The 27,576-nt window shown below is 57.9% G+C and overlaps 1 protein-coding gene and 1 long non-coding RNA gene across 2 annotated transcripts; one reads left to right on the top strand and one right to left on the bottom strand.

Moving 5' to 3' along the window:
- Positions 1-1,335: 1,335 nt before the first annotated feature.
- Positions 1,336-6,330, bottom strand: LOC141733412 (uncharacterized). The gene is made up of 3 exons (XR_012584289.1): positions 6,184-6,330; positions 3,633-3,830; positions 1,336-2,453 (listed from the first exon to the last, which is right to left on the bottom strand). It is a non-coding gene; the product is annotated as an uncharacterized LOC141733412 (long non-coding RNA).
- Positions 6,284-25,929, top strand: LZTS1 (leucine zipper tumor suppressor 1). The gene is made up of 4 exons (XM_074563746.1): positions 6,284-6,429; positions 20,092-20,579; positions 21,002-21,823; positions 23,113-25,929. Exons 2-4 carry the CDS (start codon positions 20,229-20,231, stop codon positions 23,776-23,778), a joined length of 1,839 nt encoding a protein of 612 aa, XP_074419847.1. The 5' UTR covers positions 6,284-6,429; positions 20,092-20,228; the 3' UTR covers positions 23,779-25,929.
- The last annotated feature ends 1,647 nt before the right edge of the window (positions 25,930-27,576 follow it).

Raw genomic sequence — 27,576 nt, forward strand, 5'->3', positions numbered from 1 at the left:
CCAGGGAGCCGGGCCCTTGGTGGCTGTGTGGGATCCAGCTCCCTTCCAAGCCCTTACCACGGCAGCCTTTCCCGACAGCAGGAGCATCTTGGCCTGATCAGAGGGAAACTTTGCTCTGGAAGGGGGTGGAGGAGCCCCAAAAGCTTTGCTCTGAAGGGTGATGTAACCGCATTTCCCTCCTCAAAGACCCAGGATGAATTATTTAGACCTGTAGCGCAGCAGCTCTGCTGAATTATTTAGGAGGATTTGGATTTGTAGGCCAATGAAGCAGAAGCAAACGGAGCCGAGCAGCACATTGAATAGTCCCAAGAGAAAGCCAGGCCCTGTTTCCTCTGCTGTTTCCCCTGCTAAGCGGCAGAAAAGCAGCCTGTGCAGCGTTCAGGGTGAGCCCGGGGAGGCAGGCAGGCAGAGGCAGCCAAACTGCTTTTTCCAGCAGAGTATTTTTTGCTGCCCAACTGGTTACCGGCGTGTGTGCAGGGCTGGGAGATAAGCATTGCATAACCCAGTGAGTAATGCCGGGGAGGAGGGGAAGAGCAGGAGGAAAAGGCTGCAAGAAGGAAAACCTCTGCTCCTCTCTGCCCCTCTCTGCCCCGTGACAAACCCCGCCGGAGCTCCAGGGTCGGGACGGCACGGGGGCTTGGGATATTCCAGCTTCGCGGCTGATTTCCGTGTCTGAGCCCAGATGTAACGCCCGGCGCCAGCTCCTGCCTCCACCTTGGGGTTCCCCACCCGCTCTCCCCGCCTTCACCCACGGAGACACCACCCGTCACCCCCCCTCCGCAAGTCATAAGCAGGGTTTGGAGCGCACGGCGCTCTAAAAGATAATATATCTGAGGGTCTGGGCGCATTTGCCTTTTGTCTTGAATGCCCCCAGGAGCCAAATTTTCCAGCTTCTCTTTCTGGCCCTGAGGACTAGAAACTGTGTTTACTATCGGAGCTCGTGTAATGAAATGACGCCAGGATGACGCTTCAGAAGAATTCCCGGTTGCGTGAGATCTGGACTCGACAAGCAAGACTTTGCGGTGTGACCGGGGTGTCCAGCTAACAGATACCCAGATTAGCATCGCAGATCAATACCGAGAACCATGCGGCGACTTATCGCTGTTTTGCAACTCCGCCGGGCAGAGGAAGCTGCTTTGTTTAACTGCGAAAGCAAACTGTGCTCCGAGGCTCCGGGGACGCAGCCTGGGCTTGTCTCGATTTTAGCACCAAGCAAAGGAAGAGGCCGAAGAGCTACCAAGGAGCTGAGATGTGCTCTTATCATTAATTTTAATGGGAAAGGAGAGGCTGAATCCCAGAAGTGGAAATTTCAGTCTGCCTTTATAAGCTCGGGTGCGATACGCTTTTCTCATGACCTTTTGGGGTTTTTTTTTTTTGCTCCTCAATTGCCTGGGATGGAAACCAGGGCTGCTGGCTGCTTCTCGGGGCTCCAGGAAAGGGAGCTGAGAGCAAAGTCTCATCTAAGGAGGCTTGAACTCCCCAAGCGAGACTCTGCTGCTAGGCTGGGAAGGCCACGTGGAGTTTACTTTTCATTCCAGCATCAACTGGCTTTATTTTCCCTAAAATTACAGAGCGTGCAAGGAGAGAGCACGGAGGAGCGCTGACAAGTGCCACGTCGCTTCGCTGAAGCCCCGTCAGGAAGGGTCTCCGGTGGGAGGGGATCAGCTGGGTGGATTCCCCCCTCCACCTCATCCAAAACAAGAAATACCCCCAGCCCTGGCTGGAAACCGCTTTGTGCGGCACAATGAGGACAATATCACGGTCACGTCAGGGATATCAGCTGGTGGCTTGGCCACAGCGGGGCTGAGCTGATTAATATGCATTAATATGCATCACCCCCTGCACAACAGCCTTGCAAAGCTCAAAGCAAAGCCAGCGTGACACAGAAGTCGCCACCACTAGCATCAGCCGAGATCCTCCTTGGCCGCATACATAAGCTCTCGCTATCTTGCCGATCGCTCCCGTAGTATTTACCCCCCGACAGGACGGCTAAACCGGCTTCTTTTTCATTCTGCAGGATCGCCCGTGTGAGCGCGCACGTGTCCCTGCAGCTCCGCCGCAATTATGCCGAGCAGGTTCCCAGGCTAATTGTGATTTGTAACGCACCTGCCCAGCCGAAACGACCAAACACCCAACGCTCCTTCTTCCCTGCTGCGTTTCACCTCCAAATCCCCGCGCAGGGCCAAGCAGGGTGCATCTCCCCGGTGGAGCATCCGTGTTTCCCGGGAGGATGAACCTACTGGGTGCCCCTTCCCAGGGCTTCCCGGCTTGGCTTCGCATCCCGTGCTTCTATTGCTATTTAAAATTCATGTGCAAAAGGTACTATTTATTATACTGGCGTCCTCATCCTGCTCATCCGGGTGCCATCTGAGCCCTCCAACCCTCCGGAGCATTTTGCGGGTTCATTTCCTTTTCCCAGCCTTGCCTCACTCTTCCAATATTGCTTCATAGCTCTGTAGGGGAAAAAGTCATTAAATACACCTACTTCTTGCTTTTATCGCTGATCTTATTATCTTGAACTACCCTTACAGAGCAGTAAATTAGTATGAACTAAGTTATATCCAATTTCAATGGATTTGTAAATAATTTGTTAGTAAAAAAAAAAAAAGAGGAAAAAATCCTGCCTTTGTCATTTCTGCTTATCCTTTATCCTAAAATATAAGGGAGAGGGGACTCTTATTCAATCTATCCATGCAAATCCACTTAGGGCTGTATCCAGGATGACGATGCGAAGTGATTAAGAAAGACTAGTATCGAGTGGAAGGGATCGGGGACTGACTCACCTGCGCCCTGAACGCAGCCGGTCCCGGCACTGCCAGCAGCCGCCGGAGGTGCCAGACTCCAGCGAGGCGGGTGAGCATCTCATCCACCCCCTGCCCAAATTCCACCCCCAGGAAACAAGTCGCTGGTGCTTCATCGCCTCTTTGCAGCGAGGGTGAAAAAAGTGGAGTATTTTAAATTTTTTTTTTTTGGGGGGGGTTGGATTTTGTCGGAGGAATTTTTCATTTCTCCGTTAATGAAGGTGGAAGACAGGGACGTGTTTGCAGGGAGGTTTTTCACCAGGGCTCAGCTCCCAGCACCGGGGAAATCCAAGCTCCGTGCTGGCAGGACAGAACCCCAGGGGTTCTGCATCTGCCCGAGCACCCCACGATCCTCAATAACCCAAATCTCCGCGAGGGCCCTTTACTATTACTCTCCGGGGCTCCCCTGCCCTGGGAAAGCTTCCAGGTGACTCGGGGAGCTGAGGCAACACCCCGTCGTCAGACTCGTTTGCGGGGGCGAGGACACGGCAGACGGGGCGAGTGCTGACATGAACGGGACGGATGAGCCGGGGAGGACGAGTTTCAGCCCAGGAGGAGCCGCTCCAGCAACCGGGCCCATCGGGTGACGATATGGGGGGACAGCGGTCCCCCCCCGACAGCCAGGCAGGGACAGCCAAGGGACACAGCAGAGCTGCAGCCCCCCCTGCCACCCTGTGTGTCGTCCCCCCCCATGGTGGTTGAACCCCTGAACTCCCGGCTGCAAAATCTGCCCAAGTCAGGACGATTCCTGAAAAGCTGCAGATACAACCGCTGGCCCATCTGGTGCAAATAACTTCTTGGCTTCGCCACCCTTGTTTTGTTATGACTTACTATAGAAACACGAAGCTCCGCTCGACTGAAAATGAATCATAATTATTTTTTTGTGCCTTTTCCCCCTCGAGTGAAATCCTGCTAAACCATTCCTCTGCGCTCACATGAATACGCTTTCTTCTTCCCCTTCTTCTTCTTCCTCCACTTCTTCTTCTTCTCCTTCTTCTGCTTCCTCTTCCTCTCTTCAATTTTTAGGTCCTAAAATAGCAAATTCCAGCTGACTGCTTTCAAGGCAACGAGGCACCCGCAGGATTGTGGGAGCGTTGCTCAAATCAGCAGAGAAACCAACTAAGCTGCCAGGAAACAATATTAAAAAAAGCAGGGGGGTGGATCTCGTCTGCCGAGCGCCAGCTCCATAAATCAAAGCCCTGCGGTTTGTGCAGAGCTAAAGCCTCGCTTCTCCCGTGCTCCACCCCGGCGTAACTATTTTCGCTCGGTGTCAAATGCCCTGATAGTGGGAGCCGCGGGCTGGGATTTGGGCGCGCGCTGGTGGAAGGCAGGGCGGCGGCAGACCTCGCTGCTCTGGTTCGCGCCGTCGGCCTCTTCGCGGGGCGCCGGCCGGGCTCCTGCAGCGGGAGCAAAGCAAACCCCGGCGCCGAGCCCCAGCCGCTCTCCTCCAGCCCTGCCCAAGGCTGGCAACCGCGGCGGGACCGTCCGCAAGACAGGAGTCCAGTCCCACCGGGCTGATGGGTGCACAGACCAGTTTGAGACCGGTTTAGTCCCTGTCCCTCAGGACCTGCGGTCCTCTCACTCCTGGGGGTCCTGCAGGACCCACCTGCCTCTCCCTGCGCTGCTGCTGGGGCTGTGTGTGTGCAGGGACGTGCACACTCAATGCTGTGCCCTGGCTGGTTTCCCACACTGGCTTTGGGAAGGGAATGTGTGGCTTTCCTGCCATTCAGACAGACACCCGCCGTCATGTGCCAGCTCACACTGGGGGTCCCGTCTTCCCAGACCCCCTTCCCTACTCCATCTCGGCACTGAGAGGGGCAGGAGGCGACGGGGGGCTCGGGAGAGCCGCAGGTGTGTGCCGGAGCTGGGGGGGAGCCTCCCTTGCTGCATACCTGACCGGGACGCGGCCACGCAGCACCCTGCGCGGGGCAAGTCCAGATGTGCTGCCAGCCAGCCAGCGAATTCCTGAGCGCTGCGTCAGCTGGCGATGGCAAACAGGCCTGGCTCAGCGCAGGCAGGCAGGAAACCTGCCTCCGTGTAGGAAGAGATTAACAACTAGGTGAGGAAAAAGGAGGCAAACAGATTTCCCCAGGGGCAGACGTACCGGGACGGAAGGGATGTGGGAATATAACTGCACCTCCGACCGGGCTCCAGCCTACCGGGGAGCAGCGGGACACGCCAAACGCTGCTCGGTGCTTGGGAATTCATAGTCCGTGTGGGTACCCGCTCGGCTTCCTCCTGATATTGGAAAAAAACCTTCACAAGAGGATGGGCCTTGCCTGTGGACAAGCACAGCCTGCTTGGGCTACAGAAATCAGTACAAGGGCTCCAGCCTGAATCGCTTCAGGAAGGTGCTTTAGCAGAAACGCTCAGGGATTTTTCTTTAGAGCATCCCTCCCCACTGTTCAGCAGTAAAGGAAAGGCCAGGAGGGGTGAGGAGGCTGCTCCCCCCACATCTCCACCTTGGCACAGCAATTCGCAGCCCCACAGGAGGTCCTCAGCCCGCACTGACCTCAGCCTGCTTTTGGGATGTTTTAGGTACCTGCTTATGCAGAGAGCAAACTCTTGCCAGGCTTGACAGCACTGGCGCCAGGATGGGGGCAGCCACCCGTGCACACGCTGCAGTGGCTCAGCTCTCCCCTTCTCCTGCCTTTATTTGCTTTTCGGCCCATAAACATATCCAGATGGGCACTTGCAGCAGAACAGCCAAGGGGGTGGCTTGTTTGAGAAGCCAAAGCCACTTAAGTGAGCATCAGCGTGAGCAAGGTGAGGCTCCTCTGCTGATACCTGACAGCGCAGCTGCCTCTGCGCCCGTCGCGGTTGAAGTAGGTCCCAGAATCATAGAATCATGGAATGGTTCGGGCTGGAAGGGGCCTTAAAGCTCATCTCATTCCACCCCCCTGCCCTGGGCAGGGACACCTCCCACCAGCCCAGGTTGCTCCAAGCCCCGTCCAACCTGGCCTTGAACCCCTCCAGGGATGGGGCAGGTCTGCAGGTACCGTGCCTCAGTTTCCCCAGCTGCACCTAGGACGGCTGTGGCCACAGTCCCGCCAATTCTGTTCCCCGTGGTCAGAGGCCCGGGGAACGCGTCCTCGTTTCTGCCGGGAGGACTAGTTGTGGCATGAGCGAGACACACCCCGGCCCAGCCCGGTGCTCACCCCAAAAACGGGGGATATCGGAGACTCGGCTTCAAGTCCCTGCTCCAAATCAAGCAAAACAGGAACTTCAGCCCAGACCTTTCCCGGCCGGGCGAGCTCCCTCCCTGCTGGCTGCTTTCCCCGGGCTCTCGGCTCTTTTCCCGACGAGCTTCCCAAGGCGCCAGCCCGAACCCCGGCCGCACCGACGGTCCAAACCCGGCCGCGTTCACCCAAAGCCCCCTCACCTCCTGCTCTCCTTTAGCGAGCAAAGGCGCCCCCCCGCTCCCCAACCCACCGACGGGGCGGGGGGAGAGGGACACGGACACCCCGCGGTCCGGGACACAAAGGCCGGGGGCTGCGGCGGGGCGGGCCGATGCGCGGGGCTGCAGGCTCCTCCTCCGCCGCCGCGCCGGGGATGCTGCTGCCGGGCCCGCACCGGGAGCCCCGCCGAGCGCCGCGCCGCCGCGCCGAGCAGCCAGCGGCCACCCGAGGTGGGCGAAACCCCGCGGCTGGGGACGGGGGGGACGCGGGGAAGGAGGTGGTGGTGGGGAGGGAGGTCACGCTGCCGGCCCCCAGGGTACCGCTGCCTGGGGAGCTGCGGGCAGGGGACGGGGCGGGGAGGGGGGGGATGCGCTGAGCTGCGCGGCCGGGACCCCCCCTCGCTCCCCGAGGGGCTGCGAGCGGAGCGCGTCGCTTTGGGGTTAACCGGGGATGCAGCTCCGGGGGTGCCCGGCGCTGCAGCTTTGCCGGCCCGACCCAGCGGTGACAAGGGACAACGGGCACAAAGGGTCGGAGCCGCTGCCCGAGCCCGCGGGGTCGGAGCTGCCCGGGAGAGAGGGTTAAATGTGTGTCGTTTTGTGTGTGTCCTACCCCCCCCCCCCCCCCCCCCGCCTCGGCTGCACATCCCTCTGCCAGGTCGAAGCCGCCAGCGGCTCCCACAGGGCTCAGCTCCGTCTTTTCACTTCCCTCTGAAGTCTGGAAAACTTCTTTTCAAGGCAACGAGAAAATTCTGCCTGTTCAGCACCTTGGTTCAGGCTGCTTCTGGTTACACAGTCCCCAAACTCTCCGGGAAGAGGAAAAAAAAAAAAAAGGGGGCAGATGCCTTTGGTTTGTTGTCATCAGCGTTGAGCCACCCCCGGGAAAGGGGCTGCCCGCTCCTGGTAGAAATTATTTGCCGGTAGCGCCAGTGTGCGTGGGGTGGGACGGGCAGCAAGCGGGTGGGCAGCATGGGTGGAAGAGGATTAGCAAGAACGGGGGCTCGTGTGGGCATCGGGTTCCTCTGTGTGACAATATTAATTGCACCTGGATGCAGGTATTGCGTGTGAGCGTGCAGCCAGGTATCGCTGGAAGTGTTTTAGCCTTTCCCTGGGTGCACATAGGCATGGCCAGGCGGGTTTGTCGGTGCTTTCCTCGGTGTGCGTGCGCCCTGTGCAGGCTGCAGGGTCCGTGCCTATTTGGGCACACAGGTAAAAGCAGGGAGGGGAGGTCACTGCAGCTCCCGGGGGTGCCCACCCAGGTCCTGGAAAGCCAGGGATTAACCTCTGCCTTTAAAAGCAGTGCCCGAGCGTTGCCGTGGCTGTGGCAGAAGTCGTCTCCAGGCTGTCACTTCTCACCCTGCTGATGCTCTGCATTTGGTGCCAGATCTGCACAGCCCCGGCAGCTGCCAACTCTGGTGGGGAACAAGCACGGAGATGGGCACCAGGCTCGGAGCACGACGCTCCCTTCTTTGCTCAGCCAGCCGAGGAGCTTGCACCTTGCCATTTCCGAAGGGGCCGCGGATGCCTGCTTGGGTTCTGCAGACAGCACCTCACTTTTCCTCATAGTTCAGGCATGTTTGGCCCCGGCTGCAGGTTCCCAATGGAGTGGCAGGAGGGTCCCACACACAGAAGTTGGCCCAGGATTGTGGGGGAGCCCTGACAGCTCCCATCCAGAGCCCCCCAGCCCCGATTCCCCCGCACGGCTGTGCCCACACACCTGGATCCCAGCTGCAGCGGCGTTACCACTGCATCCCTGCTACGAACCCTTTTCTCCCTGGGGAGTTTGTATTTGATCTCCTGCTGTTCCCATCTGCTAACACCCTCCTGGCCCTGGCGTCAGCCCCTTCCAGCAGTGCCAAGCCCTGGGCACTTCTCAGCCAGGTCTGCCCCAGCAGAGCAGTGCTGAGGGGGTTTTTCTCTCTCACTCCTGGGTTCACAAGTGAGCTGAGGCCTGTGAACTCCTTACACGTGTGACTCAGTGTGCTCACCGCAGAGGGACCAGCACCTGACCCATTTTCCCGGGCAGGCTTGCGTTTCTGCAGTAGTTTCCGTGGCTCTCCAAATTCCTCCCGAGAGCTCGTTTTCCTCACTGAAGGCTGCGGCAAGTGGAATACGAGCAGAAAAAAAAAAAAAGTCCTTGCGAGTCTCCACTAATCTTGTCCTTTTGATACCATCGCTCCAGACGCTGATTAACCTCCCTTTGAAACCATTGCCAGGGCAGAGCCTGCCCGGCTGCTCCTCGCCTGGCCCCAGCCTCCCACACCAGCCTGCGGTCACGGCCACGCACCGACGAGCACTGTCTCCCCCAGCCCCTCCGTGTCCCACCGCGCCGACCTGCCCGGCTCACACCTACGCCTGCAGCCAGGCTCTTCCAAGGGTCTGCGGAGCCCTCCGTTAGCCACTCTGTGGTCTCACCCCTGCAATTAATCACCAGGGCCATTAATCAGTGGGACAAAGAATTGTAAGTGCAAAATCATCGGTGCAATCAGCGGTGGGGGCAATTAATGGCAGCTGCAGAAGTGCACTCAGGAACACAATCGCACGCTACGGGGGATGCTCTCAGCTCCCTGCCGGGCTTCCAGCCGCAGCCCCACAGCACGCACACGCTCGAGGGGCTGCGCTCCCTGCCATGGCAGCTCCCTCGTCCTCGGAGCCCCCAGCTGTGCCAGTGCCCCTCCTGCTCCCCGGGTGACCCCCTCCTCTTGGCACCGCAGGCTGCTGAATTGGTCTGGAGTCGTTCTTTTCCACCCACCCCTTAGTCACTCTTCCCTGGCAGGCAGCGCTGCGGAGCGGTGGGAGGCAAATGAATGTGAAACTCGGGCAGGAAAATGAGATTTCAAGAAAAGCCAGCTCTCCTGTGAGCCGCCCAAGCGGGTGTAGGGACTTCCAGGGCAGACCCCCAGCCCCCCGCCAGGGGCAGACCCCCAGCCCAGGCTGGGGCAGAGAGACCACAGCACTGGTGAGAAAGGGGAAAGCCCGTCCCTCGCAGATGCTCTGCTGCAGAGCGGGGCCCGGCAGAGGCAGGGATGCTGCCCCAGCGAGCTGCTGCTGCTCTCCCGTCCCGTGCCTCCCGAAGCCCTTGCTCTGATGATATCGTTTGCCCTAAATCACTGTTTTCCCCTCTTTGAAAGCCTCTATTTTGCTGCGGGCAGGTACAGTCATGCTCAGCACAGGCTCAGGTAAGGCATCCGCGGCATGCAGAGAGGTGGGCAGCCGCCGAGCAGCCGCTCTCGGCGCAACAGGGAGCAAAACCCGGTCGAGGGCTGGATCCTGTACCTGCCTTCCTTGAGACCGTTCAAAAAAACCCGTCCCTGTCTCTGGCAGCGAGAGCTGAGCTCCAGGCTTTGCTCCATGGGACGCTGTCACCCACAGACATCCCGGCAGAGCTCTGAGCCCGTGGTGCAAGGTGCTGCGTGGACAAGTGTGAAAAGATAGTATCACTGCAGCCATTGCAGGAAACCGGTGCTATAATCGCTCCTCAAAGCGGCACAGAGTGGCAGGGAGGGGAGCGTGGCCCTGTACTGCTCCATAACGGAGCCACCCGGGCTTTCCTGGGGCAGTGCCGCCCATGCCCTGCACCCACAGGCGTGGGACCTTAATCCTCCAGCCCTCAGGAAAAGCTTAGCACTGACGGGAAACTTGGAGGCTTTTTTTTTTTTTTTTTTAATAGCCCCCCTAACCACTGACTCGCATGTGTTTGTAAATATTTCCTTCTCTTGGGAGGTCTTAAAAGTCCCCCCTGCCTAATTTATTCGATGTTTTCTGTTTGCCGGCTGCCCTTGGGTTTGCTGTCCTGGCTTCTCCCAGGAGACCAGTAGGTGTAAGACCTCTGCGGGCAGGGACAGAGCAGGATGCAGGGAGGAGACATGGAGCGCGCGGTCCCCTGGTCGGGGAGAGCAGCAGCGAAGGCGCGCGGCCGGGAGGAGTGGGCAGGACCAAAGTGGACGGTTGCCATTAGGGATTAGTTAAAAATAGCAGGGAATGTACAAAGATTTGGCACGTGGGTCACAAAGTCTTTCCTGTGTTCCTTTCCAGCAACGCAGATGATTGTTTGCTACCATTGGGTTTTTATGCCTGCTCACACTAAGAAACCCGCCCCCCCCTTGTGCAGGAAAGCTCAACAAATGGTTTCGGGGAAGGCCTGAATGCGTGCACACATGGCCATCGCCTGGTTTTGGAGAGCAAAATCTGGGGGAAGGGGGGCACCCCGATGCACAAGCAGTGCCGGGGTTACTCCCGAGCTGCGGGAGCAAACGCCGACCCTGCGTGGCTTTGCAACCGGGTCCTCTCAACAGCAGCACTCCGGTTCAGACCTTCCTCTTCCTCACGCACACAAGTTTTCCTCCTGAGCTAAAAGGAGTTCTCCATTCATCTCCTTAGCAGCCTAAGGCCTCTGTGAAAGCCAGCTCCTTCCAGCAGAGGGTAGCAATGCATGTGCACGCTCTCCTCCTGAGAGTAAGAGGGGGTTTAATCATTTATTGAAGAGCCTTATCTCCTGAACCTCTGGCTTTTGGAGCACTGAGCATCTCTGCCCTGTAGGGCATCGGCGGTGCTCAGCTCCGAGAGCCTCCCTCTTGCTGCAAGAGAATAAGCCTCCGAAAGGTCCGTCTTAGTTTGCTGTCGTGCAACGACACAGGGCTATTTGCCAGCAGTGGCAATTTCTCAGAGAAGCTTATCGAGGTTTCCTAGATGCAGAAGGGACGAATTTGGCCACTTGCCATATTGCCTATGCCAGAGGTTCCGGCGCAGAATGCAAGTTGGAAGGAACGTTTAGACATTTAATTGCCTTTTAGCAAGACATCAGTGGTAACAGCGGCAGAAGCCCGAACTGTCTCAACAGACATGCTCCTCTGCAACGCAAGTGCATGTGTTTATTTTTTTAAACAATTAAGTGACATCTCTGTAAGCCAGGTGTGGATGATCTCCTTTAAAGGTTAATTGAATATTCCTTGCAACTTTGATGTACATTCCTCTATTGAGAGAATTGCTCTATTTGGCAGCCAGGCATTAAAGGGGTGGTTTTCACAACGGGCCAAGTTTGAAAAAAAGAGGAGGCGGCAAATAGGAAGCGAGGGCTGAATTTGTCTTTTTTTTTTTTTTTTTTTTTTCCCCTTCTGTGGCTGCCGCATCGAAGCCTGGTTGAGCAGAGCAGGGACAGGGACATGTAGCGCTCTGGAGAGCAAGAGAGGGAGTTGAAGGATGCGAAGACAGCGGCAGCGCAGCAGATGCTTTTCGCAACGAGGACCGGGATTGGCTCCTCATCAACACGCAGAAGTTGCCTTTTCTCGGCTCCCACTTGGATGAGCATCATGCAGGGTACAAAAATACCCAGCGTTTAGACAAGCCACAGGATAACTGGTGTCGCAAACAAGGAAGGACAGCGTGGAAATAATGCACAGCTTAGTTTTAGAGCTCAAGTGTTGTGGAGCTAAGCATAGACTTGACATGGAGAAGTTTAGTTTGCAGGAAGATCTTTAGGTCCTGCCTCAGAGAAATTCTTCCTCTGACACTGACTGCTAAGGACAGAGATTGAGGGGGTTTAGCTGCTGTCAGGGTCAGTTATTTCCCCTCCTTTTTCTTAGGGAAGCAGCCAAAGCTTCCCAGTGCAGCAGGCAGTTTCCAGACCATGACTTTAGGAGTATGTCCCACGAGAACCAGCCCTATCTCAGCCTCTGGCTGCTCATGGCCATGACCAGTGAGAGAAGGGCAGGGGAGAGCAGACGGTGGGTGCATGCATTCTGACAGTGCTCATGTTGCACATCAACCCAACAAGGCTGATGGAGAAGCAGCACAGATTTGCTTTATGATCCCCAGATACACCAAGGAGGTGCCAAAAGGCTAGAGGAGGCGGAGGACCAGAGAGGAGACCCAGCTGGGCCCCCTGAGTACTTACAGCAAAGGTGGGCTGGGCGACCGTGGCCAGCAGGAACATGGGGAGGCAACACGGGCCACGCTCCTGGCTGCTTTTCAACCGCTTGGGAGAGGAGGAGAGACAATGGAAGGCGAGAAGATTGCAAACAGAGCCCTGTCTCCATGGCAGCCTGCAGCTCCACTTCTAAATTTTCCCTGTACATGAAGAGGATGCTTCTCCCCTGTACGCTCTTGGGGGAGTTTTGCAGATGAAGGAACCTTAGTCCTTAGTCCAAGTATTCCCTGGTGGCTAGTCAGGGGCTGGCTTGTGGGAGAAACCCTTGGTGCTACCATCTTGTCATAACCTGGGGGCAATGGGCTCACTGTCCCTCATTGCTGTTTTATCCATCATTAGGGGGACAGAGAAAGACACATGCAAAGCCCGTGGAAGCGGAAAGCTGGGAGGAGAAGTATTTAGGGCTCAGCTCAAGTTACATGAAGTTCTTGCTATTTTTAGCTGGACAGGCAAACCCTTTCCATCAATTAGACCCCGGAGAAGGCGCGTGGGAGATGTGTAGGACACCAAACCTCACTGGTCAGGCTGTGGACCGGGGCTGCAGCTTCGCTAATTAGCACCAGGCACAGACCTCGCCGCGGGAATTAAAGGACAGCATCTCTGCAACTTCCCAACCACGCTCGGAGGCACCTGCAAGATGTACGGAGGCTCTGAGCTGCCTTGGGCAAGCCAGTTCCTTGTAACCAGCTTTTTTGGGTGCCTCCTCCCCCCCGCCCCCCCCCCCATGCCCGCACCCTGGCAGATTGTGTTTTACAGGGTCGGAAATAGATGCGCGAGAAGGGGCCTCGCAGATCCCAAGTGAAAGCCGTGCTCAGCTGTCACCCACCCCGGCACCAGCTGCCAGCCCCAGACGCTTCCCAAAATAACTAACCCGTGGCGGGGCCGCGAAGGCCCCCTCGCCCTCCTCCGAGGGAAGGAGCGGGCGTTTCGCACCTTCCAGCCTCACGGATCCATCCGTGGATGGTACCTTCTGCAAGGTCCTCCCTGGGGAAGAGGCTCCTCTCCCCGGCAGCATCCCCAGGGCTGCCAAAACCCCCTCCCCGAAACTTGCCCCGTTAACAGAGGGGGGTCCTGCGAGCAGCCGGCGGTGACCGGTGCCCCGGGTGCCATGGCACGGTGGGGTCTCGGCTGTTTCCCACGGAGTGACGGAGCCTATCATGGGATGGGGGTGAAGTCACCAGCCTGGAGGTGGTGGCCGTTCCCCAGCGCTGGCGTCGCAGCTCAGGTGTGCCTGCCACAGCCCCGGCGAGTCCCCAGACCTGCGAAAGACAAAAGCAGGGACCAGAGCATTTCTGAGTTTCCAATTAGCAGGGCTTTAATTGCAGTATTAGTTGCTCATTAGTGGGAAAAGCCAGATGCTCTTAGGAATTAAGTAAGCTGAAAAGATCTTTCTCTCCACCCCAGGAATATTTAACTATGTCTCATACAAGTGTTTCCTTTGTACCCAGAGCATGACTGATATGACTTGTGTGGGTGCTGTGCTCGGCTGTTGAATCACCGCTGAGCTCCCAAATCCGTGTGACGCGAGGCTGCCGGCAGGAGCGGGGACGGAGCTGCGAGGGGGTCTGGGTGTTTCTGGGTGGCACGGGTGGGGCGTCTTCGCATGTGGTCGAGCCAAGGTTGGGTCGAGCTGGAGCATCTTGGAGTTGCGTTTAACCTAAAACAAAGTGAGAAAGCCTTTGGGCTGGTGTAAGGGGAGAGCTGGGGACATCACAGGTAGGAGTGAGGGTTACTTGGAGAAATACACGGCATCAGGAACATAAAGAGCTGTAGACCAAGCTGAGGTGGGGATAACATAGAGGATCAGGCTCCCGGAGCAGCGCTTGGATATTCCCATGATGCCCTGCTGTTGCTGCACTTGCATCCAGCGAGGGCAGTGCATCGTACGGGACCAGCTCCTCTTGGGAACGACCCCTCCCCGGGGTCAGATGCGGTACAGGGACAGTAGGAGGGAGGCCGGGACTGTCTCAAGCCCAGCTCCTGATAACGCTGTTTGGATTTGCTTGCATACGAAGCTATTTAATATAAACTGCAGCTGTGCGGGGGAGAGCCGAGGCGTTTCGGCACCAGAAATCCCTCGTCGCTCTGTGCGCAGAAAACACGGGCTGGCTCCGTAAGCAGCGCTGGGTCGGCAGGAGCGGCGCTCACAGGCTGGCCGGGGAGCATCACCATCCCGGCACAGCCTTCCTTTAATCACACCATCCCATCGCTGAGCACTGCTGGGCTGGCAGGTGGGAGCAGGTGAAGCTGGCGATGTTTTGTCCCCCATCACCGCGTCGTTTGCTGATGTGCCGAGCCCGGTTGTGCTGCCCCATCCCTCTCCCCACAAGTCGCTTTGCTCATCTCCTGACTTCCCTGCGGGCTGTAACTCCCCGCAGGCTGCCAGGCCAAACACCAGCTTTTCCTGGGAATAAATGCCTGGCGGCTGGGGTTACAGCCTTTCGGCCACCAGCGCCAAGCGATCCCGGTTTGTCTCCCTTCTACATCCCTCTCGGGCTAGGGAGACAGAAAGAATAATACATCACTTTTTCTAGCCCACATATTTGCTGGTGCTACTAGTTTGTGCTCAGGCTAACTGTCCAGTAAGCATTTGCTGGAGAGAAAGCACGAGGCTCTGCAGAAACGCAGACGTTGAAAGTCAGGGGACTTTGCTGACTTACACCAATTTTCTGTGGGTTGAGCAATTGTCCCCGGGCAGGGCCCGGAGCCTCTCCCCGCTCACGGAAACGCTGCCGTCTCCCCACCGAGGGACCAGACAGTGGAGAAATAGGCACAGCACAGCGGGTGTTGAGCCGATATCCTCTAAAGCTCGCTCTGCCAATATGATTCATTGTTAATTTGAGAAATTCCTCTTATTCTAGTGCTGGCTTCCCCAAACATAGCTCAAGCCAGTCGCCTCAGTGCCGCCTACATCATCACAGGGACGATTTTGCCCTGCTCTCCCATTAAAGCCGCTTGTTGACTCATCCACGGTCAGGACTGCTGCCTCAATTGCTTGGTGGATGGAAGAGTGGCACACGCAGCTCCTTCAAGCTCTTTCCAAAGCTGATGCGGAATTCAGCGTTGATTTTTTGGCTTTTCCAGCAGGGCTGGCAGGAGAAAAGGGGTTTAAGTAACCTCGACCTGAGCCGTTCTCCTGCAGGAGCTGGGTGCAAAGAGGCAGCACTCGGTGCTGCCGATGGGCTTCAAAACGGATGCAGATCCCCTTTTGTTGCCTTTTTCCCTCCTATTGCCGTTGCGCCTTCACCTCCAGGGCCTGCAGCAGGATCACCGGCCTCGGCGTAAGAGCCCAGCTGCCGGGGGACACCGGCAGAGACACGGTACAGTCTACTACTGGCACGAAGCCCACCCAACTCCCTGCCAAAGCCACTGCTGGCTCCTCTAACAAGCACCAGCCCGTGGGTGTGAATTCTCTTAGTGTTCATTGAAATAACATTAAGTGTGATGGACTCCTGGGCTATTAGAGTGGATGTAACATGTAATTGAGGCTGGTTATTCTTCATCTGGAGTGTCCCCCTTCACTAATGGCAAATCAGGGCAGAACACATGGTGCGCTTTGTGAGTCCTGCACTCAATTCACTCCCTGCCTCCGATCAAAATGATCCCAATGAATATCAATGAATGAGCGGGGGACAATGAATTAGAGTGAATGAAAGCCTTGTAATGGGGCCCTTCGCCGGCACCGAGCCACAATTGAGCACCGCAAGGATGGCGTCTGCCTGGGCGGTGTTTGAATTCATCCCCATTAGCGCGATTAGGGTGAAGATTACAGGGTGGGGGCAAGGTCGCCTCTGCTGATGGGGCTCTCCAAGCCCTATTGCTGCCATTTCTTTGGAGACCAAAATGAGCAGGATTCAGAGAGCCTGGCTCCAGCTGGGCACGGGGAGAGCGGGCCGAGCTCCGAAGTCTGAGCGGAGACAGGCAGATGCTGATGTAGTCCAGGGTGCGTCCATCTCATCAGCATGGTGTTCGTTAGGGCATGGGCTTGGGGGTCCAGAAATCAGAACCCGGTTTTGACTGCAGATCCCAAATCCAGCTCAGTAGGATTGCCGCGCTCCCAAGTTTTGGATTAAGCCGTTCTCTTCATTTAAACATCAGTCAGATGCTCCAGGTAGCACGTGCATGGCTTTTCACCATGGAAATGGCCAGATTTTTCCCCTGGGGTCACATTCCTGGTGTCTCAAAGACCCAAATCACCAAGTAAAAGAGGGGCACATCACCTGGCAGCGATGGAGGGAAAGAGGAAGGAGGCTGCTCCGGGATCCAGGCTCTTGGCAGCTGCTGCTGCTTCTGTATTATCTCTGCATCTCCCAACAAACACCCAAATGTGTGGGTGCATCTGCACAGAAATGATGAATAATAATTCAAGAGGGGAAAAAGAGTAGGCGAGAGAGCGCAGGGGAGAAGGAAGCTTTCGCATACCGAGGGGAGAAGAACAGGATCAGCAGGGAGGGAGTAACGCCGCGAAGCCTGGAAGGAAAGGAAGGCTCTTGCTGAGATGACCTGTCTGGGGAAGGCAGAGAGAAAGCTACCGCCTGCGAAAATGGTGCAAGGAAGAGGGAAAGGCTTCAAAGAAACTATGCTGCGAGGAGATAAGATTAAATTCCTACAGCCCATTCAGAAAGGAGGCGATGGGGAGAGCCGCTCTCCCACGTGCGATTGCAGGGTAGGCATGACTGCAATGAATGTGGGATGCCATTCATTTTTTTCCCCCCTCTGTTTCTGCAAAAATAAGAGTGGGTGCATCGACGCGTTCAGCCCCTCATCCCATGGGTTTTGCCCACACTGCCCAGGCGTTTACTGGGGGGTCCATCACTGCCGGACCCCCCCACCTCCCGGCTCACCCCTTCACCTCAATGGGGTTCATTAAGAGCCCCTCGACATCCCATGACGGATCACGCAGCACAGGCACAGCATCGCCCCGGGGGTCCCACCGACACGGGGCTCGTGCCATCACCATCGCCCCGGCCCCCACCCCCCAACCCCACCAACAAAAGGGCTTTGAAGGGCTCATTTGCTGGAGGCGGCAGAGCGAGAGGGAAAGGCTTGTGTCTTTTCTGGCTTTCTGTCCTGGTTAATTGGTGAGTGACAGGGAAAATCACATTTCAAAGTAATCACATTTAGCGCCGGGAGCTGAGCGGCTGGGGGGCTGCCGCAGTTGGCTTCGGTGGCACGGCCATCGCACGCCGGTGGGGGACATGCGGACCCACAGGGGACAACGTGCACCCCACAAACACCCAGCCCCGATACCCTACACGCTTCTCCGGGCTGCCTGCACCGCTCGCCACAGTGTGAGCTCCCGGCTTGTGCCCACGGACGTAGACCCCCACTGAGCCCGGCACGCACCCCACCTCCAGCAGCCCCCCCCTACACCAGCACAGACTGGGACACCCACCATCGCCGGGGTGTTTCCAGACCCTGCTCTCTCAGTATCACTTTCTTTATTTTTTTTTTTCCTACCCCCTTTTACACTGTGCAATATGCCTAACCTAACTGAACCGTGGCTGTTGCCAAGCATGCAAAAGCCCTTAAAATATACATATATACGTGCATCTAAATATATATGTATGTACATAATGACTAGTTTTTTGTTTGACTCAGCAAACCGATCTGGCTCCCTGTAGAGTCACACTAGATTTGACGCAGGGGAAGATGCAAGCACGTGCCACAGAGGCTGAACAAGGAAGGGGGACACGCCTGATCCCCCCCTTTTCTTTTGGGGGTGTCCCGAAGCTGGAGCAGAACCTGTGCCCTCTGCTCCCTTGCTGCGCTCCCAGCTGTGCCGTCTCCAGAGCCTTTCTCTTTCTGCTAACACTGTGCACGAACGCCAACTCCTCCACGCCTTTCGAAGTGTTCGTTTTTAAAATTGAAAGAGGGAAGAAGAAGAAGAAGAAAAAGACGTGCCCAACCCTCTCAGGCATGTGTAGGAGGGCTGGGATTGATTGAAACGCCTCCTGCCAAGAGGCTGGAAAGTCCCAGCTCTCCCTCCCCACGTTTCTCCTGTCTTCTGCAGGCACCCAAAGGCGCGTCTGTCCAAGGGGACTCGCTGCTCTGGCCACAGGGACAGCGAGTCCGGCATCCCCGGAGCACCAGATCCATGCACCCTGCATCGCTCTGTGCTTTAAGGCATCAAACCTCCCTGACAGCGCTGCCATAGGCGTCTGTAAATACACCGGCTGCTTTTCCCCCCCGCTACTCGCACATGTTGAGCGCTGTCTCGGGGCTGCTGTCGCTATAGTTGGCAGCTCGGCTGCTGTGACACTGCCTTTTCTCTTCTGCAGGCGCGTACACACAAGCCTGGTGTCGGGAACACACGCTGGCAGAGCAACCTCCTGTGCCAATTATCCCGTTCCCTGCAGCGATTCCTCCCCCTCCGCGCACATTATGCCTCTTACCCTGTAAAAATGAATGAAGCCAAAGTCATCGATCACTTTTAGCACATCAGCATCCAGGCAGCAGTTCAGACCTTGGTTCTTACTTACTTCTCTTAATCTCCCCAAAAATGGATTTAGGGATTAAAGAGGATATTCTGTCTTTCTGTGACTTTTCTTTGACACTTATTCAATCTGGGTCCTCAGGGCACAGAGGAAAGGAAAACAAATAAAGCTGAGGGATGAGCACAGGTTTGTGTTGCCCTGTTCAGGATGCAGAGGAGCCTGCATGGGAGCAGGACTAAGGCAGAACATAATGAAGAATGGGAAAAGCACAGGAGCAACTCTCTAGACCTTGAGGATGAGGCAGCGAGGATGACCCGGCACACCGTGTCTGCGTCCCCTCCACCACCCAGCCCTCTCCCAGGGCACTTTTTACCCCCAGGACGCCTGTTCTGGTGATGGGAGCCCAACATGGACCAGAGGGCACGGCGCCGACACCACTGGGAGTGGGAGCCTTGAGCAGTTCTGCATGCAGCGGAGAGCAGAAACGTGTCCCTCTCATCATCCTGTGCAAACAGAATTTAGCTCAGTTTGATTCAGGACTAACTTCTGCCCATGAGAGGCTCTTCCCCCTTCTCCCCACCTCACCCTTTAATTATCTAGATGGAAGGTTCATCTCCATTACAGCCCTGACAATGGGAGCCGAGCATCGCAAAGGCCACCAGGAGCCAGGAGGATTTTATTTTATGTATTTTCCCCCCATAGCAAAGAGAATTAATGCACAGCCCCGCATACCTCTGAACCGTAATCACAATACTTAGCACACACATAACGCCTCTCGTTTTCTTAAGTGCTGCGCAGACATGAAGCATAATTAAGCCTCACAGCATCCCTTTTCAGGTAGGTTAAGAGGAGCACTGACAATTGGAGAGAAATCAGGGAGCGACAGGCTGATGCAGGAGAGGCTGTGACTGCATCTCGCAGCACCAAGCGCGCGGCTGTCGGGAGAAGGGATCCATCCGGCATGGCACAAGCAGGAGGCACGGATGCTTGTTGGAAGAGCTGGACTGTACCCAGCAGCTCCCGGTGGTGGGTGCAGGGCAGGATGGAGCCGTGCCGCGGCAGGTGCCAGCCAGCCTGGGAGACGCAGGCGGCTCGTGGGGGGCTCCCGGAGCCATCCCCAGGCACAGGGGAAAGCCCTGCTCTTCCCTGCCTTCCTCCTCTGCCGCCCTCCTTCAGCCGGGGCTTTGGGATGGGGAAGAGCAGCCCAGGACTGGCAGCCGGGTACCAGCCTCGGCAAGCGTCCCTCTCCCTGTGCACCCTCCCGAGAGCCGACCGGCTCATTTGCACACAACGCACACTGACCCATCCCCGGACACGCACATGGGTAAGAGTGTGCTCTGAGGTGCACGCACCCCCTTTGCTCAAGCCCTTTCACATGCCCCTGCCAGCTTGCACCCAAACGTGCACGTAAAGCACATGTTTACGCACTCATACTGTCAGAAACCACCCCCGCCGATGCCCAAACCACGGGCGCAGAATGGCACCCGCCTCCCACGCCGCTTGTCCTCACCGTGCTCTCTTTGCCTCCCCCAGGCTGGCAGCTCCAGGGCGCAGCGAGGTCTTTGCTATGATCGCAGCAGCAGCCGGCTCTATCCGCTGCCCGGACCCTTCGCCCCACGGTTCAGCCGGGCTCCGCTCCCCCCGCTGCATGCCCCCGGCCCGGGACCAGCATGGGCAGTGTCAGTAGCCTCATCTCCGGCCACAGCTTCCACAGCAAGCACTGCCGAGCTTCCCAGTACAAGCTCCGCAAGTCATCCCACCTGAAAAAGCTCAACAGGTACTCGGACGGGCTGCTCCGCTTCGGCTTCTCCCAGGACTCCAGCCACAAATCCAGCTCCAAAAGCAGCAAGAATGAGGACTTCTTTTACATCAAGGTCAGCCAGAAAGCTCACGGCTCCCACCGAGCGGACTATACCTCGCTTGCCGGCGGGGAGCTGGGCAGCCAAGCCGGGACGAGCGGCATGGACTTCGGGACGCCCACGCCGCAGAAGCTGATGCCCTTCCCCAGCCAGCTGGAAGTGGTTAGTAGGGGAGATGGTGTTCCCAGGTTCGGGGGGGGACGGCGGGGGCGGGGGGAGGTTGTCCACTGGACCACATCTGCCCTCAGAGCAGGTGCAGGTCCCACCTCAGGGCCGTCCTGGTCCAGGAGAAGGCTCAGAGACAATGATTTGTGCTGAGGAAGAGGGAGGAGAGGGGCAGCGGGGACGTGCTGAGGGCACCCTGCCCACCCTCTGCTTTTGGGGATTTGGATCGCAATACGAGCCGTATCCCTTCATTCCCAAACCCAGCAGAGGCAGATTTAGCCATCAGTATCCTCCTGAGCTTTGAGCCCTTGATGGGGCCATCCCCGCCATGGGGGTCTTATCCTTGGGGGCAGAAGGGTTGGGGGACAACAGATGACGTGCTGTCGGGCTGTGCTTACGGGTTCTGCTCTTCTCCCCAGGGCGCGGAGAAGCCGGCTGCACGACCCACCGCCTTCAAGCCGGTGCTGCCCCGGTCCAGCGCCATCCTCCACTCCTCCCCAGAGAACGGGGGTCATCTCTCCCAGCCGCTGCACGCCTCGGACAAAGCCAAGGAGCAGGAGCTGAAGCCGGTGCTGTGCTCGGGGGGTCTGTCCGACTCCGGCAGGAACTCCATGTCCAGCCTCCCCACCCACAGCACCAGCAGCAGTTACCAGCTCGACCCCCTCGTCACGCCCATGGGACCCATCAGCCGCTTCGGGGGCTCAGCCCACAACATCTTGCAGTGCGCCATCATCCAGGACAGCAACATGATGAGCCTCAAGGCCATGTCCTTCTCCGACGGGGGAAACAAGATCCTCAACCCTGGCAAAGCCTCCCACCACCACGCCACTGAGAAGACCACTTGCATCCGTTCACCCATCTCCACAGACGAGTCCACCATCCAGGAGCTGGAGCAGAAGCTGCTAGAGAGGGAGGGAGAGCTGCAGGAGCTTCAGTCAAGCTTTGAGGAGAAGGAAGTCAGCTCCTGCCAGGCTTATGAAGAGAAGCAGCGGCGCTGCAAGGAAGAGCTGGAGGGCCTCAAGCAGAAATGCAATAGCAAGCTCAAACAAACCTCACAGAAAACCCAGCGGACGCAGCAGGTCCTTCACCTCCAGGTGTTCCAGCTGCAGCAGGAGAAGAAGCAGCTCCGGGAGGAGCTGGAGAACCTCATGAAAGAGCAAAACCTGCTGGAGACCAAGCTGAGGTCCTATGAGAAGGAGAAGACCAGCTTCGCCCCGGCGCTGGAGGAGACCCAGTGGGAGGTAAGTGGCACCGTAGCACCAAGAGATATCTGGGGCTGCCAACGCTGAAAGCAAAGCGTGCGCGTGGAAGGCGATAGCTCCAGCACCAGCAATAACCCATGGAGCTCTTCTCCATTTCTGTACCTGCATCCCGCGGCACCACGGAGGGTGTGAGCAGAGCAGATGGCGCCCACAGTAAGCCCAGGCTGTAGGAGACAGATACTAAAGCCAAGGAGAACCCTGGTCTGTCGCGTGGAGGCTCTGCAAGTTATAATTGAGTGACTCACTGCCCCTCTTAACCCCTCAGCACTTCACATCGTATAAGGAAACAACTACTGCATAAAAACCCCAGTCATTAAAATAAATTCGCATTTCCAACCTCCAGCGCAGGGTTTTTCAGGCTGCCTGCCCCAAAGGAGCAGTAAAGCTGCCTTCCCATGTGTAAATAAGAACTACTTGGACTTGCCATGGTCGTTTATTAGAGAGCAGTAAAACCTTCCACTCTGTGCTTAAGCTTAATTTTCTCACTGATTGGGCATCGCTGAACAAAGACCGTTAAACCGCTGAAAATTCAGAAGCGAGCCTGCTCACCCGCCTGAATAACATCCACCGACAGCATTTCACTGCGGCCGCACAGGGAGAGGCAGAGCTGTTGCCCGACATGCTTCGAGGAGCGTGGGGTTCACCTTCGCTCCCTCGCATGCGAGGATTTCTCACGTGGCTGTCAGTATCTCTAGTTTATTTGCATTTTCGAGCCACTTTCCCAGGCTGGACACCAGCCCTACCGAAATTGCAGCTGCAGGGTCCCACCAGGAGCGGCTGGACACCGAACCCCCAGCAGCCGTCTCGGGGAGCGGCTGTACCAGCCACGCTTTAGGCTCCAGCGGGATGCTCCAGCCGGATTTACGTGCTTGGCTCCCAGCTGGGATTTTGCAGGGTGCAGCTGGGTGTCTGTTTGGCGAAACAAGCTCAGCGAGTTTAACTGACCGCATGAGCTGTCGTGTTGGATGGGGTATTGAGACTTGAAGCACTTCCTCAACGCCATCCATTTCCACACCTCAGCTGAGGTGTGTCAGCTCACTAAATCCTGGGGTGTTGACGCAGGGAGAGCTTGGGGCCCCCTCCAGCCCCACGAGAGCCTGGGGCATCACTCTCTGTGCTGGGGCATCTCCCTGGGTGGGATTTCACAGCCTTGGTTTCTGCATGCCAAACCCCGGCTGTGTCCCGCATGGTTTGCACGGGGTACCGCGGGTGCTGCTGGCATTCTCCAAGGCACAGCCCTAACTCGGGTGCTGCATCCCTCCCCGCAGGTGTGCCAGAAGTCGGGGGAGATCTCCCTCCTGAAGCAGCAGCTGAAGGAGTCCCAGACGGAGCTCAACACCAAGACCACCGAGATCCTCAGCCTGAAGGCTCAGCTGAAGGAGGTGAGGCTGAAGATGGAAGGGCTGGAGATGAAGACCCAGGACCTGGAGGGCTCCCTGCGCACCAAAGCCATGGAGCTGGAGGTGTGCGAGAACGAGCTCCAGCGCAAGAAGAACGAGTCCGAGCTGCTGAGGGAGAAGGTGAACCTGCTGGAGCAGGAGATCGTGGACCTGCGGACGGAGCTCGCCGTCCTCAAGGAGCAGCTGAGCGAAGCCCGGGAGGTGGCCAGGCCCTGCGCCATGGCGGACGATGCTCAAGCCCTGCAGGGAGAGGTGGAGAGGCTGAGGGCAGAGCTGAAGGCTGAGCAGGACAACAACGAGCAGATGACCTCCAGCTTCCAGCACGAGCGGCAGACGTGGAAGGAGGAGAAGGAGAAGGTGATTCACTACCAGAAGCAGCTGCAGCAGAGCTACCTGCACATGTACAAGAGGAACCAGAACCTAGAGAAGATGCTCCAGCAGCTTGCTGCAGGGGAAGATGGCAAGGAGCCCATCGAGCTGGACATACCGGGCGCCGACGTCCCCTACGAGGACATCATCGCCACTGAGATCTGAGCCAGGTCTGCCTTCTCCCTGCAGCTTAGGGATTGGCATCTCTTCCAGGCGAGAAGCGCTGCCCCGCGGCTCGGTCGGTCCATGCCTTGTACAGTTCAGATGAGCCATGTATTTATTAGTGGAGCTGGTGGCCTGGCCAGCTCACCAGCCCTTCTCCCCTCCCCGTGTCGCACCGTGGCGGTGCCCTCCGTCGCCTGTCGTGTTACAGAGGTGAACAAGCAACTCGTGCCAATGGTGACGTGCCAGCAGCTCCCCCGTGCCCCTGCTGCCGCCTCGGCAGCATCCCTTCTGCCCCCTTGTAGGACTGAGAAGCCGGTGACGGGAGCGGTCAGGGAACAGGACTTCAGCAAATAGTCTCCCGATGATGCAAAACTCCCAGGGGATGCTCTGCTCCAGGCTGGGGGGGACGCCGTGACGGCACAGCTCTGGGGACAGGGACGCCACAGCCCTTCCCACCGTCCACAGCCCCGAGGAAGCTCCGCGCTGCTCTCACACCTCCTTAACCTTCCTCCGGTCGGTGCCGATCTCCGGGGCACTGTGGGACCGAGGAGCCGCCTCCTGCCGCGGTGCAGGCTGCACATCCACTTCTCCTGTCCTTCGGCTGCTGTAGAGCCTCAGGAGGGACCCACGCACACCCTCCACCTCGTTACAGCCGACACCCCCACTGAAATCACCTTTCACTAACGAGCACAGCCCACCCTGCACCCGTCCCATCCCTGGGCCACAGCACATCCCTCCTCCCCGGACCCGCACAGCCATGGCGAGCCCAGCGCTCCCCGCCCTGACGGACAAGGGCTCTGTGTCCCTTTTCTCCAGCTGCCAGACGGGCAACTGGATCGAAGAATTAACAGAAATCTCCAAGCCACAGTCTGACCTGAGGGATCAGGGGGGAGATGGGCTGTCGTTGCCCCCTGACCCCACACGCTCTCACTTGCGCACTGCGACCGTCCCTCCTGGGAACCCCGGCTGCCTTATCTCCTCCCGTGCCCTTATGTCCATGGGAACCTGGCAATGGGAGCGGGTTAAACAACCCAAACCAACCACTTTTGTTATGTTTTCTACCCCAGCTCTTAAAATTTCCTCCTGCCGCCCGCAAGCGGATAACAAGGCTCCATTGCACATCACCAGCGGTGACTCTCCCGTCCCCCTGCAGCCGGGAGGGCATCAGGTGGCATCCAGCTTGCCAAGGTGGAGGTCTCCAGCCGGGATCACTTTGTGCAAATCCAGTGGTATTTTTACTGCAATACATTTGTTTGCCCACTAGCGAGCTGGGCACCAGCCCAGGAAGCCCCATCCCAGGGTTGCAGGGGTGGGGTTCTTGCGTGATCCCATACCAAAAATTTGGCCAAGGGCTCAAAGCTGTGCACAAGCAGCAAAATTCAGCATCCCTCACCCCACAGGCCACACATGGAAACCAGTCTGTGCCTTCCACACCCCACCATGCCGCTCCGGGGCATCCCGGACAGTCCCAGCGCACAGCACAAGCCGATCCTTAGCCAGGGTCCGCGGGAGGAAAGCCAACCTCAAATCCCAGTTCCAGCCCTACAGCTGTAGGTCGGGGCCACGCCGGGTGAGCCGGCCTCTGCCCAGCCCTGCGGAGGGATGCTTTGGAGAGCCGAAGGATCAGGGATGAAGGATGGCACCCGGCTGCGCTCCGGCTCGCGAAGACAGAAGGGATTTTCTGCATCATCCAAGCCATAACCCCGCACCAAGGGCTCTGCACCCCCTCCCCGCCCCACGTCAGAGCCAGCGCACGGTGAGCAGGAGCTTTCTAGTGCCAAACACACCGGGGGTGGCGAGGGGGGCAGAGCCCTCCCCGCCTGCCCAGCCCTGCTCCTGCTGGCCCCATGTCCCCAGCCCCGGTCCCCATCACCCCAGCCCCGTGTGTGTCCCCCCAGCCAGCGCTGTGTGATGTGATCGCCCGGAGGCGTCGACGTGCTGCCTTTTGCACAACGCTGTGTGTGACCGTCTGCATCGCAGCTGTGTCGCTCCCGGTTGAGCCGCGGCCGCCCTGCCCGCTCCGTGGCTGGCCGGGCTCCGCCTGTACAGATAATTATTTTTCTGCAGGTTTTTCGGATGTTATTTCTGGTGACCGATGTAAACTACTGGTAATTTTATGTTTTTATTTATAAATAAATTTTTAAAAACTTCCGTAGCCTCTGGGAGTGCCCGGCTCAGCAGCGCTCGGGGGGTTTTCATCGCCGGTGAGCGGCAACGCGGCACAGGGCTTCACCGTGCCCCTCTCACGTCACCCCCCCCCCAAGCCACAAACCATTTATCGCGGCACACCAAGGTCCCCTTTGGGGACATCCTTCCACCTGGCCCTGGTTGTTCCCAGCCCCACGAGCACTTTGCCATGCGGGCGAGCGGCGTTATCTCCGCTGTGCAGCTGGGATAACCCATGCATGGAAAAGCGGCGACTTGGCCTCCGGCAAACGTGGGGGTGTTGGAGAGGAGGAGATAATCCACCCGGACCCACTCCCAGCCCGTGCCCCACGGCTTCTCCCCCCTGCTTTGCAGGTGAGACCGACTTTCATCCCAACCCCACACAGCCCAAAGCCCCGGACATCCCCAGGGCGGGCAGGTCCATCCCCCCCGGCCGGCAGAGAAAAGAATCACAGAGGGAGAAATGCAGTGGAAACACCCTAACGAAAGACAAGGGCATGTTTTGACTATTTAAGCTGTTTTCCTTCAAAACCGATCGACTCACAATTTGCACCGCATGGATCTGGCGGTTTCACAGGTCTAAACAGCATGGGGGGGAGATAAAGGGGGAGGTTGGGGGGCAGGAAACAGGGGGAAACACTCAAATTGAGGAAAACACTGTTCGCCCCGACTCCTCCGGCTGCCCCACGGGGCAGTCACCCCACCGCAGCGCAGGGTGGGGGGGGGGCCCAACTCACACACAAGCCGCTCTGTGCCCCCCAGAAAGGGCACCCAGCTCCCGCCGACACTTTCCAGGGAAACCTTGGCTTTGCTCACGCTGCCTGAGGCGTGAGGGAAGTTTATTTTTAGAGCCTTTGAAAGCTGCCGAGGAGGAAGGAGATGGAAAACCACGTGCGAGGGCTCTCTTTCTCCTGAGCGGCACCTTCTGTTAGAAACCACCTCTGACCATCACCTGCCCCGGCTGCTGCCAGCTCCCCTGAGCCCTTCCCAGGCTTATCCATGTATCCGGGCCAGGGGAGCGGCAGGGAGGAGACCCCCTGTTATCCCGGGTTATCCCAGGGGCCATCCCTGTCCTGCAGAGGTCACAACTGAACTGCAGATGCTGCAGCGCAGCAAAGCAGAGGCTTACCAGGGCTGAGCAGGAGCCAGGGCAGGTCCCGGAGCCAGCGCAGCATCCCTGAGGGCACACCCGCCATAAGGACAGCTTCTTGTCAGCGCCCAGGACGCTGAGAAACCAAAACCCCAGCCCTGGGGACCCCGGGCTGCTTCTCCTATTGAACCAGGTGAGGGTCCCACCCCTTTTCCTCCAAAACCTTAATGGAGCTACTGATGAGAAGAAGCTGTGTCCCCCCCGCAGGAAGGGCTCGGGCGGCAGAAATCAGGGAGCGGGCACCACCTGGCCCTCGTAGGGCTGTTACACATGAGCACAGCTCTAATGGAGGCCCGGCTCCAGCATGGGGACGCCGTGAGATTGCAAGGAAAGCTGAAGGGAAGAAGACAACCTCAGCCCGGTCCCTGCTGCCCTGGGAGGAAGGAGCAGAAAGCCCTGATAACACCGGGGTAAAGCCATTCCCCCGCCATACCCAGCGCTTTCTCCGTGCCCAGTTGACCATGAGCAGGATGGCATCGGTG

Source organism: Larus michahellis, chromosome 20, assembly GCF_964199755.1.
Source record: "Larus michahellis chromosome 20, bLarMic1.1, whole genome shotgun sequence".
Lineage (NCBI taxonomy): Eukaryota > Metazoa > Chordata > Aves > Charadriiformes > Laridae > Larus > Larus michahellis.